This window comes from Eurypyga helias, unplaced genomic scaffold, assembly GCF_000690775.1.
Source record: "Eurypyga helias isolate BGI_N326 unplaced genomic scaffold, ASM69077v1 scaffold5530, whole genome shotgun sequence".
Taxonomy (NCBI): domain Eukaryota; kingdom Metazoa; phylum Chordata; class Aves; order Eurypygiformes; family Eurypygidae; genus Eurypyga; species Eurypyga helias.
Genome location: NW_010224990.1, coordinates 70,823 through 85,504, shown reverse-complemented (window position 1 = coordinate 85,504; position 14,682 = coordinate 70,823). Strand labels below are relative to the sequence as shown.

The following is a 14,682-nucleotide window of genomic DNA, read 5'->3' as shown; positions in this document are numbered from 1 at the left end:
CATTCCTGCCGTGATGAAAATGGCCTTCTTTTCAATGCAGCTTTTTTTTGCTGTGGAGACTCGTAAGCTTTTGTATATGGTTTTAGATTTTGTTTCTCTAGAGCTAAACACATGGGACGCTGTAGGGTCCCTGTCCTCCTCCACCGCAAGATGGTTCAGATGGCACTGCAGAGGAGGCAGGCATCATGCCCCAGCTGTCCCCTTCTTTGAGAGGAGACCCAGGTTTCTCTCTCAGTACCAGGAGTATGAAGTAAAAGCAAATAGGGGGCATCAGAGACTAGGAAATAACCTGTGGTGGGTAACAAAGTGTGTACAGAGCATAACACACACAAAATCTGGATTCAAACAGTAGGTTCTTTTGCTTTTCTCTGTTTGGTGCAGGATTCCAAAGTAATTTTTAAATGAGCCTGTTTCTATTATATAGCTGCCAAATGTCATCCACTGCCTTAAACTCCTCCCAGCTCATGGCTGAAAGTTCCCACTGCCTGGGCTGATGTGTTTCTGAATATTCCTGTATCCCAGGCCAAGCAAAATGGGACACCAAACACCTCTTACTTGAAAGACTTAAGCAAACCTGGAGTGCATGGACTGAAACAGCGGAAGGGATAGGTGTATAGAAGTAGCTGAGCTGACAGCTCCACAGGTGTGTAAGGGGGGCTAAGAGAAGCAAACAAGCAGTTGGAGGAAGGCTTTGGTGTTGTGTGTTCCACTTGTACATCTTTCAAGGAAAACTGATGCACAGAAGAGGCTACGGAAAGCATCAAGTCAGTCTTAAATCTACTGACTTCTGCAGAGCAACTGCAACCAATATGTGCTAAGTGTGTGTTCTACTCTATTTGAAACCTGCTCTAAAAACACATGCCCCTTTCCAAATAATTTATAGGATTTTCCTATTTATTTCTGATATCCAGATATACCTACACACCTACTTTCTTCCAGGTTACAAGACATATGTTGAATTTCAAAAGAATTTCAAAAGCATACATTGCCTTTATCATGACTTTCAGCAGAAAATTATCTAACCTTTTTTTCAAGCTTAATATTTTTACTTCTATTTGCTATTATACTATTATTTAAAGTATAAGTTTAAGAAATTGTCAATATAATATAAACAATGGAACAATAAATCTGATCTAATTGATCAAAAGACAAAAGATCTGATAAAAGCTAAGTTTTCCATTAATTCATAATCAAAGGCTATAATATGGAAGATGAAGAACCTGCTTCCATTCATGTGTCTGATGGCAATACATAAGTTCATAACTTACCACTTTTGGGTAAGGAAAGTGTAAGAGGGAAGATGATAGCTAATAATGACAAAAGTTTTAAGTATCCTTCCATTCATATTAAAATAAAATTCACACTATCCAATTAAGCCAGAGATATATCATTCAAAAATATATTAGGAAAAATTAATTAAGAGAAACATTGCTTACATAAGAGAAGTCTTCGGCATTTTGACAGAGTAGCTTGGGAAAAACAGCCTGTCGCTGAAACCTTTCCTCGTCTTCAAAGATGTTCCCATACATGAAGCCATTCATCATGGTGGAGTGGGCATGGATGTCAATATAGAACTCCAGGTTAATCTTCTGTTGAGGGAAAACAACAACAACAAAGAAACATTCAGTATGAGATAAATCATAACTGTGTTACGTAGGTGAAGCCTCGCATAAATCCAGTGCTGCCATCCTTGAATCTATCCATGGTGCCAGCATCCGAGAGCCATACTGCAGACCTTGCTGCGATGCATCCATCCACTCATGCCTCTCTGTGGGCGCACGTGAGATGCAACACAGGACCACGACAGATATTTCTTTACCTGTTCTGAGAAAGCTGGAGCATTTATGCAGCATAGGACATGGTGCAAAATAGAGTCAAAGAATTATCCTTCGCTTTGATTTAGGGCTTAGTGTCACTGCTAAAATAAGCACTTTCCAGTTCTAGAGCATGAGTGTTCAGGCACGGCTTTGCCATCTCTGCACAGTTCTGCATCGCAATATGCAGATGTACCCTTCACTGAGAAAGACAGATGCAAAATTGTATAACAGACTTCAGTATTTCCTGTGCAGTTTATTTTGGATTATATGGAGAAATACTGCAAATGGTTTTGTCTTACTCTGCTTTGCAGTAGTAGTTCAACAGAACTTCCTAAAGCCAGTGCCTTAAATGCCTCTCCGCTGCAGCTTCATGGTTCTGCATCAACCCTTGCTTCAACAGAAAACGCCAGGACCTCCTCGCACAGAAGTGCCCGCTCCCCCCACACCCGTCCTGGACTGGGAATTCAGTGTCAGGAGGCTCTGTAGGAAAACGTTGCTCAAGTCTTCAGGCCAGGGACACACCTTTTTCCCCATATCAGATGTCAGCGATGCTACTCCCCCTGCCATAGCTGGCAAAGAGTGAATGTGCACCTTGATCACGATGCACAGTGCCGCTGACAGCGGTGAGGAGGACATACCCGGTACTGAAAGGTGCTACCAGAGCAGATGCCACTGGATTACACAGAGCTTCCTGCTCCTGCAGCCTCTGGACCTGAACAAATGGTGCTGTGTGAGCAGTGACAAACCCAGCCCTGTCACCTGGCCACCATGGGGCCAGCAAGAACCTTCCTGGCAACCTGAGGGTTACAGTTCAGATCTCCCTGTCCCAACAAGAGGATGGAGAAGAGCTCAGTTCGCAGGACAGGGCTTACGCTGCTTTAGCCCTGTACCCCTTGGCAGCAAACAGGAGCCCTGGCCAGTAAAATACAACACGTAGCCCTCCAGCCACTTGTTGTGCCTGCACACAAAGCTGGTTCAGGCTACCTCAGAGTGCTGAGCTGCAGGACAGGCCATTGTAATACCAACACAGTTCGTATTACGCAGTTCATGTGACAGCAGTGTCAGCTCTTCTAGAGTCTCTGATGGGGGGAGGACATCATTCGGTATGTGAAACTGATATGATACAGACTTACTTTCCCTTGGCAGAAAACCAATGTACAATACACAGCGACTTTTAGTTTAATTAAACAGCCTAGAGAGAGTAATACTGTATCTTATTAAGCCTCTCCTATGTTAAAATGTTAGCTAATGCAATATCAATATTTGACCACGCTTCATAGGAAAAGAAACATTTGATTGTATTTTACTCTAATACAATAAATTTTTTGTTCCTGCCAAAACATTATGCTGTGCTAGAGGACCAGCACTGCAATAAAGCACACATCTGCTATTCGGAGATACAGCGCTGAGGAGAAAAATTAGCATTGACAGGATGAAAAACCACATAGGATTTTCTTCCTCTCCAAGCATACAGAAATTAAACCCAAGATTGAGCAATATTATTTTTCATAAGATAATTTCTCCATCAGAAACAGAATTTGATGAGATCAGATGCACACTGGCATATCACCGTAAAACAGAACATGTTGTAGAGTCTCAAAACAGTGATTTGATGATGAAGTGAGGAGATGATCTAGCTAAACTGGATATTTGGAAAGCATGAATGTCCTTCACATAGAAGTCAGTGACCTAAGTCATACTTATTTTAGAACAATTAGACAGGATTCTTTATAGGGACCTGTTTATTAATATAAAGTTACTGAGAAGCACAGTGTGATATAGAACAATAGATTTGTGTCTTAACACAAATAAAGGGGCTGGCATAAACTGTATGATTTGTGCTGTGACATACTGTACTTATTCATCCATAGTTATCAAATTGTTTCCAAATAAAGTTGTGTACAAACAGAGACACAAAAGCACAGATTACTAAGATAACTGTCCACAAGCTATCCAGCAAGAAATTCGCCTGCAGAATATGGGTGACCCAGGCCTCAGCTTAGTATTCAATTGATCAAATCATCCAGTCTGACACAGTGTCACTACAGAATATTTTCTAAACCCTCCTAGGCTTCTTGGTAAAAACCAAAAAACAACAAAACAAAAACAAACGAGCAAACAAAACAAAACACCACCAGATAAAAGTGTTCCAGAGCATTTTAGAGAATCTCTTGGGGTGCTAAAATTTCTTTGATCATCAAAACCATTTTCAAATGGTCTGGTTACAATGGTTATTTGTGAGGCAACAATGCCCTTCACAGATATCACCTTCACCTAAAGATTAAACTTCCAGATGGCTTATTTGGAAACGATGACATCCAACCGATAGCTCATCACCCAGATGAGGGTTTAAAAAAATTTTACCAGTCATTCATTACAGCGTATTACAAAAGTAATTTCCTAAGTCAGCCCACAATAACTATTCAACTGTTTTTTCTGGTCCTTGTGCTGAACATATAGAAACTCTGTGTCACATAGTCCTGCTCACTACATATGGTCCAGATTTACAATTGTCCATCCTACTCAGTAAGATGTTAAACATTGCTAGAGCAATTGCCAGTTAGATGTACTACTCCTAGACACTGCCACATGCGAGCAGAGCAGTATTTCAGTGGTTCACATTCCTTTTCATCACATCCATTATTTTATCAAAGGGAAATATCTTGAGCATTCTGCATTACAAAATCAAATAATTCAGGGCACTGTAATATAACGCATGAGTTCCTAATGGAAAATGTCTCTTTATTCACAGGGAAGGGTATTTTGGTCTTAAAATGGACAATAATAGCCCAGTCACTGGGGCAGTAAACACAAAGTTTGCCACCTCGTGCCCCAGGTAGTAGACCAAGTAGTAGACAGTTTGCCGACAAGTTTCACAAAAGAATTAAAATATATTCCCGAATTATAAGGGTATTTCTTCTCTCCCTTTAGAGTCACACGTTTTCAGAAGTACTTCACGTGTAGGAACTGTTTCACCCCTTGCCACACTACAAATTTAAGCTAGGAAATAAAGTTTCATATCTCAGTTGAGGTCCTCTGAAGATTTTGACATAATTACTGATCTCCTACAATTTAGGCAGGATCACAGCATTAACATTTTATTAAATATATAATGTCACCTCCTGATGGGAATTTCAGAAAAATCCGCAGAGAGCTGACCTTCTGAAATTGTTTCTCTTTGAGGTAGGGAAAATTGTAATGGGGAATAAAGTTAATAAAGGTATGTGTGCATTTACATGAACACATACAAACACACTTAAAACATAAACCAGTCGTCTCTGTGTTAAACCGCAGGGGTACCTGTCACAGCAGAACCCACCCTGGTTATGGCTTCTAATGCAGTGGCACCTGAAGGTCAGAATGGGACTAAATTTAAAGGTGGCTCAAGGTCTCACATTCACATTTGCTTCAGCCTTTAAGCAGAAAATAATTAATAACCAGGCTCAAACATCTCTGGATGCCATAGCTGCCTTCTGAGAGACTTACAAGTTACATCCTACAATATGATATTAAACTCATCATTTTCTGCTGTAGAGGTAGAATGCAAAATGTTTCAGGTACCTTATAAAAATCATCATGCAATTGAATTCCCTCAAGTGTCTTTTCTTTGCACTTACAAGCAGCAGCAGAGATTTTCTATCACACAATCTCTTTCTTAAGTAAAGTTGTAACTACCTGAATGACCCGGCTTACAGAGTTGGAGAAAACAAAGGCAGACTTGGTCTTTCTTTTCTCTGTGTGTCAAAATCGTTCACTAGACCAACAGAGACAATGACAGAACCCCACTTCCAGGAAAATAAGAGTTAACATTCTCTGCCTTGAAAAGAATGGGTTTTGCCTCTTCTTGCCACTTACCATATAGAAAGAGAATAAATAAATAAGCAAAATAATTTCTGCTGTAAAGTTCATTTGAATCTCTGCCTTTGTGACACACACTTGCCACCATTCTCTGGAGCCAGGCTAAAGTTTCTGGCAGCTTGAAAAAGAGGGGGGAAAAAAGGAAAGAAATCATGGATAAATAATAAGCGCTCAAATTTATTGTCAAGATATGATATAGTCAAAGTAGCACAGAAACTGAAAACTTGTTCATGATGCCATGTAAAGTTTGAGGAAGTATATTCTCACTTGTCTGCATTTTTATTACATTAGCTGAATGCCTTTGGAAGGTCAGTAATTACAGAGCAAAAGAAAAGAATGATGTTAGTAGTTAGTGCTGATATGACTAAAGTTAGATTTTGAACAGCGCAATTATGATTCTTAAGGAAAAAAAGATTTAATAAATAAATAAATAAATAGAAATCAATAAATGCTGCAATAAAAGGATAAATGTGCATTGAGCCCAGAACATGGGCCACTAGAGAGAGAAGTGATGCAGGAAGAAGCCAGCTCTGTCCACCAGCTGTCACTTCAATATGGATTTTATTAATTCTTGGGCATAGCAATTGGTTTAGAGAGAGAGTGTCCAAAAGCCTTCTTCACTCCAATATTTCATTCAGGGGATGGGATAAACTCCTTGCAATGTTTTATACAAGCTGCTAAAACCAGGGCTTGTCTTCAGTGGTAGAAAACATAAGAGTCTCCTGGCAGACTTTGCACTCCTACTGCTCAGCCACGGTTTGACGCAAATGGACATATAACAGTTGGCACGGCATAAGGAGCTTGCCCCTTTCGGTTTAGCAAAGATTCAGAAATTCGCAGAAGACTGTCTCTTTGATGCTTCCTGAGGTCCAGAATCTCTTAAAAGACAATTCTGCACAGGTCTGAAATATGTCAGCTATTTTGCCAACGCCTGCATTGGTGACACCAGAAAAGACAAGCACAGTGTGCTAATAGGGAAAATAAAGGGCAACTGACCATTCAGCATCACCTGTTCCACAGTCTACATTCAGCTAGAAAGGTTCAGTCAAACACTTCCAAGAACATTTTCCTCTGCCATTGTTTATAACCTCTGACAAGTCAGTCCTACAGCATCATCTCCAGTTTGCAGATGATTTAAGCCGTGGCTTCTAGAGGCACTATTTCAGAGGCATGTCCCTTTGTAACCATAGGGACAACATCTTTCTCCTTTCATTCATCATCTCATGGACCTCCTGTTCCATTCACCTTTGTAAACACTACGGCAACCACAGCAATTGTTTACATAAGACATTAATAGAAGAAAAGTGGCCTAGTATTTTTAAAAACCTTATGAAGGTTAAAAAACCTTAAAAAATTATTTCCTCACCTTGCTTACAGAAAAGGGAAGATGCTAGTTTATAACCACTCTTATTTTTACTGATATGAAGCATAAAAGCCAATTTCTCCTTACTCCTGTAGACACCTTCAGACAGTCTGACAATGTCTTTTAAGTGTCCTTGCAGAAGCAGGTGGCAAAGACTGATGTGCCACTAATTCTGCATGACCTTCTAGCAGTTCTTCATAACATGTCATGCATTTTTTTCAGATTATTTCAATAATGTTCCTGTTGTTTATCAGGATGAACCATTCCAACTCAGCTGCCATTCAAAAGTAATTATTTACCAATCCAGTTACACAGCAAGTTCTCACTCTGAACAATGCTACCTCTTAATGGTAGGCATAATGTGACATGATTCATTAGTGCCTCAGAGAGGATGGAGAAGAGACTTGCTGGTCCCATGGAGTCATACAGCAAAAGGATAGCATGACCATCAACACTGCTTTCCTGCATGTTTTTAAAAGTAAAGGATGCTTTTATCCACAGAAGATAGGACTCCCGTCAATGAGCTTGAATCCTGCACTGGTGTGCCCATCAGTAGCCCTGAAAGGAGCTAAACTTGTAGTCTTGGCCTCAGAGGGGAAGGTCAACAACATGCATATTCTGATCCTGGTCCTTTATCTGTTTGCTTCTCTCACCTGCCAGTGCAGATAACACCACCTCCTGAGGATTAGCTGACGTTTATAAAGCACTCTGAAGATAGAAAGCATCACAGTGCATACAAGTTAAGTATTAATTCATCTGCCAGGCTGATTCCCTCTTTGACCCCTCTGCAGAGATGTCCAGTTAGTGTCAGCTCTGGCAGTTTTTGCAATTCAGGCACCTGTCCACCAGCTACTGGACTGAAGCCAACAATTCACACCGGACACAGAAGAGCCGTCAGATGGTAGTAACATTTGGTCACGACAGGCCTGAATTGGATTTGAAAGGGTGACCTGGAGGTGAAAGGCTCTATCAAGAAGCCACTTCTGTTCAAATGCATATTAAATTAGAGAGGGGCCAAAGAGACAATGTTAAGACCCAGATCAAGTTTAGACAAGACTTCTGGGTCAGCTGCATGGATAATTCCTGTATAATTTTTACCCTAAATGAATATTTTCTGGACTTTGGGCCTGACCTCAAGCCAAACCTAGATGTCTGAGTCTGGACAAGGACAATCATTGTTTTGTCTCAGCCTTTCTCTCTCCCTCATATAGGAGCAAACATGCACATACACTCAGCAATATGGGGTTTGACCATAGCAAGCTCTGAAGGTTTTAATCGCCTGCATAATTAGAATAAAGCATTGGGATTGAGGTGGGTCTGGGGGCATTATCTCACACTAAACATTGCTGATGTCACTTGGCTCTGCTCATCTCAGGCTTCACTTTCATGTCCCTACCACTTGCCCCTCAGAATAAGCTCTGTAAATCCCACCTTGATCACTTGTCTGCTGCTGAACAGCATTGGCTCTATAGAACGAGGGCTTTTAAAAAGGGAGGAAAAAGGAGAAAGGGAGAAAGAAGCTAAGGATGTAACTGGTCCTTATTCTGATAATTAAAGCAAGATAATTTTATTACAAAACAGAAATATCTTTTCACTGAATAATTCAATTTGACTCTGGTCTGGTTCTGCAAGTTTTCTCAGCTGAAATGCCCCCAGCAGCTGTATCACCTTGGTACCATGTCTTACTCAGCTAGTTGCTTGCTGTGTAACTATACACAAGTCATTTAATGTCTTCAGGCATCATTAATTGGTGCTTAGACACCTGAAACTACATTAAGCTCAGTATTTCCTCTTCAACTATTTACTTCATAGTAGGATTAATAGTTTTGTGCTTTACCAATAACTTTTAATTATACCTGTGAAGAACCTTCTGACCAGGGTACGCAGTCTTTACTTTGCAAGTACATAAGTCAGGCCCAAAGACATTGCCTGCCTCTCTTCCAATTACAGAGGCAAAGAGTGGTAGACTCAAAAACAATAGCTAGGAGTTATGACTCCCTGTCCCCTAATTTCCTAGGGCCTGTTCCAGTTGGACAAATTGTGTGTAGTCAAATCAAACTCTGTAACAACCAGTTTCTCTCATCTCCCAAATAATATATGGGATTATTCACTATTTCTTACTGAATAAGCAACAGCTGGCAGAATAGAAAGTAATCAGGCAGAAGACCTAAGGCAAACAAAATAAAGCGCTTTTTAAATTAGCTTATACTGCAGAACTCACTGCCACCAGATTATGACCAAAACACAGATAAACTCAAAGATCAATTAGATGAATTCAAAGAAAAACGTTTCCATTATGTTATTACACACAAAGCAGTGGGAACAATTTATGAACGGAACATCTTCAAATTACACATTGCCAGAAGCTTTGCCCTGTTCTTAGTGTATCCCTTAGCATCTGCAACAGGTCATTGGATACTGTGCCCAACAGACCTTGGGTTTGATGCAGCATCACTGTTCTTATTTTCTAGTTAGACCTTAATTTATGCTGCAGAAGGAGACTTCTATAGTTCTTAAAAAGTTAAGGGGTTGATGAGTGGTGAAAATTATGCACATTTCTACAGTTTAAACTGTCAACTTCAAAAAGAAATTAGTCAAATTACCTTTTAGCTCAAGAAGCCCCTAAACCAATGATAACTATAAGCTGAACATCAAAGGTAAAAGTACATTTTACACATGTAAGATTTCTTATACAGGCCCCTGGGTGTCTTTTTCCACCTACTAACAACATACCCACAAAATCTGATTAGTTGATGAGAGGACCTGTAGTGGTTGTTCTTATTTTACAGAGATCCATGTGGAGTAAGAACGAACCACACATACCTGCATGCAAGCTGCAAACCTGCCCATTCAGGTGGAAGGAAACAACACAAAATGTGTCATTCAAGGGTTACGTGGCCATCTACTTGCTTGGGAAGACAGGAAGGCTGTGGATGGATGTTGTGCACCTGCTTTACTAATGACTGACAGCTGAAAAGCAAACTCCTTCTCTTCATCTTCCTGGCACAGCCTTGCCACCAACAGGAGTTATCCATGGTCATTAGTTTTATTCTGCTCGTTTGCAAGTTGTGTCTGTCTTTTCCTTCCTTGTACTCTGTGCAGGCAATAAGCACATCCAAGTAAGAGATAAAAGTGAAAGCTGATAAACTGGAACACAAGGACACAAAGAGATTAGGGACTATACATCAGACATAGCTACTGAGGGAAGGGACAGCATGCTAAAAAGTAAATTAAAAAAAGAGTTGTCTCTGATATTCTCTCATTGACTCAAGATTCATCCACAACTGGAAGGATAGGTTTTCTTGTGTTTGACTTACTCATAGACGTATCAGCATAGCATTTTGCACCAAACTGCAGCATGTTTTCTCTGTGTTTTACATCCAGCAGTATTTGTTATCTGTACAGTGCTATAAGAGCTAAAATGTAATGGTCATTTTGGAAGGATCTGCTTTTACAACTGAAAGCACAACATATCATACCCTTTGCAAGGCACTTATCAGCATCAGCTGTATCTGAAAGTATTTTCCTCCAATATTCCCCTACCCACACTGTCCAAGAGGTAAACATATTGCTGCAGGCGATATCACTTGGTGTTTGCCTTTCAGACCAAACAGCAGGGCAGCTAACTGTGCCGGTAAGGAAAGCCGCAAGATCTCAAAGACAACGTGTTGCCTACAAGCACACATTGGGGACCACTATTTGTTTCACTGTTTCCTACAGGAAGAACATTCAGATCTTGCAGAACATCAGGGACTCAAGATTCAGCACTGTGATATAAGAAATAATCAGTGTGACAATCTCAAGAAGATTCAGCAGGGCATAACTAAGAATAGGGATAGTTAAGACATGGGAGAGGGATAATTCCCATCCAAGACAGCAGCAGCTGACCCACATAGCCAATGGCTGACTTAGCTATTTAGGCAGTTTTTTGTCTGCTTTTTGCCCTGTGTGTGTATATACACCTTTATAAGTGTGTGTGTAAAAATGCATCTTTAAATACAGCTAAATATTTTAAGCTTGTTTTCATCCTTCTCCTCTGTAACTGTTACAGCTGTCTATAATGAACAGCTATTTGCTCTGAATTCTAGGTACATCGGACCAACATTTGTTCTTTGCTCTCCTAAATGCTGCATCAACACTGCTGTTTTCAGGTTGAGTGACCAACACTGGAGTGACCGGCCAATTCTGTCATACACGTTACTGACCGCTCTGTAGATTGGCCCTACGATGCTGCATTCGGAAGCAATATTGTTGTGATTTAAGCACAGTAGCCAGCTAGGCCCCACACAGCCACTTGCTCACTCCCCCCAATGGTGGGATGGGGGAGAGTATTGGAAGGGTAGAAGGGAGAACCCTCTTATGCCAACAACAGACCGCACAGCGAGACAGAAGCCAACTACACGCAACTGCAGCGTAGTGAAAGTTCTTTCGGGGAGGAAAGGGCTCGCACAAAACTTGGACAGACAACTCACAGGCAAACCAAACTTTCTGTGAACTTGCTCTGTTTCTGCAGTTTCCCTGGCAGTTTCCTCCCTCCACACTCCCACACATCACATAGTGAGAAAGTCCGGAAGTATTCTTTAATAAAGCTCTGAGCTTTCTCAACCACTTCCCTTTAACTTCAGATTTCTCTGAAAGGAGGAGGTTTCTGCTATCTCTGATGGTTGGAACCTGATCCTGTCATCGTTTGCTGTCTCAGAGACTCTTCGTTTGTTGAATGTTGGTCTGTAATAAGAGGCAGGAAGGATAGTCATTTTTATAGCAACTACCTGCCAACAGATTTCAATTCTTTATCCCTTCAAAATCCCACATCTGTCCGTGTCTCCAGGCACTAGTGGAAAAAGCTCTGCATTAGTTATTTTTATTATCAACATAAAAATCTTCCCATTTATTTATTTATTAAGAAAAAAAAAGCAGCTATCTACAAAACTCAGTTCGTTTTGTCCTTAGGCAGACATTTAAAGCTGCCTGCCAACTTCTTTTCTTAATAAAAAAAATAAGCTAAAGTCTTTATTATACACAGTGTAACAAAATATGATCAGCTACGTTTACCCAGCTGAGACATGTGTGACCCATTTATCAGGCAAGAGTCCCGTGACTGAAAGAGATAAAGATGATGTGATAAAGAAGGACCCATTTCTGAAATCTGGCCACTGGTGGTTCTGAGCCCCAAAATGTGCCCTGTCCACGCAGGCAGCTGAGTCCATGCAGGGTAAGAGGCTGGACTCCCCTGACACACCTCCAGACAAACAGACAGAGGACACCTGCCAGTTCAAAGTGTGGAGGGCTCCATTGCATGACTAACCTGTTTTTGGGACTCCGGTGCATGAGTGTGTGTGATGCTACGCCAAATAGCTTCTCCAGCACTAACCTATCACAGCAGAAGGGTGAAGCCTTCACTGTGTGGCTGCCACTGGGGAGGCACCACCATATCCTCAACCACCTCAGACCCACCAGCCAGACCTCTTTGAAATAACCCATTTTCAAGCTGGGTCGTTGCTTTTGCTTCTTAAAAGCATGATATGGTGAAGACTGAGAATATATCCCAAACCGCTTCAGTTCCTTGCACAAATGCCTCTTGGACTCTAATGTGAGGACATGGTAGGTGATGAGAACTGTGCCTTCTGCCCAAAATCTTGTGGCCTATTTCATAACGAGCGTAGCCTCTGGAAAGCAGGAAGGACTGGGAGACCTAGCCAGGATATGTCTCAAAGCTGTTGCCTGCACTCTTTCTGGGCCAGTGACTGGCACGTTAAACCCCAAACAACACATCTTAGGCTGACATAAGATGAAACACATTAAGCAGATGGCATGTTTTCTCTGCACAAGCCAGCGCTAGAGTATTTCCTCCTAACGATCTCCTGTTCTTGTTCTGAAAGCAAAATGAGTTTTAAAGTAAAAAGAAACAGAAAAATACATAACATGATGAGAGCAAAGATTACTATGTGGAAAATATATCAATATCAACAAGAGAGGGGTTTTATTCTTTCAATTCCATGGCTTTTATTTATATATATTGTTTATAAAAACAAACACCCTACTTTGTCAGACGTGAAAAGTCAAAATTTACATTTAAATGGAGACATTCAGGTGTTGGGTTTTTTTCTCTCATCTCTTGAATGCAGAGTACAAAAGACTAAAAACTCTCAATTTTCCTAAATAGAAGGATAACAGGTGAAGCTTGCATTCTGGGAGCTATTCATTTAGTGAACAATGTTCAACTCAGCAATGACCAAAGCCCAGCTGATCAAGGGGAAAAGAGCATTGGCTATTAGGCCTGACAGAGATTTGCTCAACAGCTGAGACCAGGAGAAGCTGTGATCTCATTGTGCCCTGTTCTCAAGGAGGTAATTATGCCACATACAGCTCCTTGAGGGCAACACCTACATTTCCAGATGTACAGTGGATCACTATCCAGCTGAAAATCACTGCAATTTTAGCGATTTCAGTGCTAAAATAGCACCAGTTTCATTGCTGAAACTACTGCAGATGTTTAAGATGTGAGGTGGTGTGCTTGTAAGAGAAAATTTAGAACAAGTCCATAATTGCACAGTGTTAAAGCCACTGTAAGACTAGAAGTGGAAACAAATACTATGATGACTCCTAACGTTTGTCATCAATTACCTTCCTTTTTTTTTTTTTCTTTTGTTCCTGGCAAGGAAAATGGGTACCGATTCTAACCAGGGAGACAGACAACACGCCTGCAAGAAACATGCTCAGAGAATGCTATCCTACTCCATGGAAAGGTGTAACAACATTTTTAACCACTTTGTCTTGCTGGAGCAATCCAGGAGTAACATGATATACCATAGCAGCTCATTAAATTCTGGGCTGTATTACCCTCTCTGGCTTTTTCTGACATAAAGCTGATCCATAGTGTTAAAAGGACACAAGCAAAAAGGAACCTCACGTTTTTCAAAACAAGGGTTAACTGCAGATCCAGCCATCGCTTTGTAGGGTTTTATGTTGATTGTTCTAACTGTATCTCATGTGTTATATTGAGAGAAATACATAGAAAAAAAAAAACCAAACCACCCAAACACCAAAACAACAAAGAACCACTACCGCCCCCAGTAAAAATAGCCTGGCTGTATTTTAAAAGCAGAGGAAATAGTAATAAATGTTTGGAAAAGGCACACACAAAATCTAAATGCCTGGGAGGTAGGAGTGCTATCGCTATGTACCAAGCACTAGGAAATCATTGACTTGGTCTTTTTAAAGTTGCAAACAGTGTTTCTAGTCTCCCAGGACTAGAAGCTATCCCAACCACTACATCACTATCAGAAAGTGTACTCTGATGTTCACCCATCATTTCATTGGTGCCTCTGTCTTTGATGAATTCCTATTTTTTGCCACCCCCAAAATCAAGCAAAAGCCTATTGTTTCTGCAACCAGTGGTACTAGTGTTGCTAGTGCTTCCCAACATAAAAGCATTACCTGCATTAATTACTTCCAAGGCATTCACCCCCACTCCCTGTCCTTTCATTCAGACAGTGTCACAGCCCCATTGTGAACTGACCCTTTGTTTTCACGTTCATGTTTCTGGCAACAAGGACAGCCTCAAAAACTCCATCCTCCCCACTTTCCCCACAGATGGGTAACCAATCATTGACAGGTCCATGCAATACCATAAACTGTCACAGT

At 40.8% G+C, this 14,682-nt stretch overlaps 1 protein-coding gene across 1 annotated transcript in view; it reads right to left on the bottom strand.

The window, feature by feature from the left end:
* The window catches only part of AGBL4 (ATP/GTP binding protein-like 4), a gene marked incomplete at its 5' end in the record, with an annotated part of 153,204 nt that overhangs the window by 99,022 nt on the left and 39,500 nt on the right, over nucleotides 1–14,682 (bottom strand). The window contains one exon of the mRNA XM_010147501.1: nucleotides 1,437–1,589. Coding sequence (XP_010145803.1) covers nucleotides 1,437–1,589 — 153 coding nt within the window. The remainder of the gene's footprint in view (nucleotides 1–1,436; nucleotides 1,590–14,682) is intronic.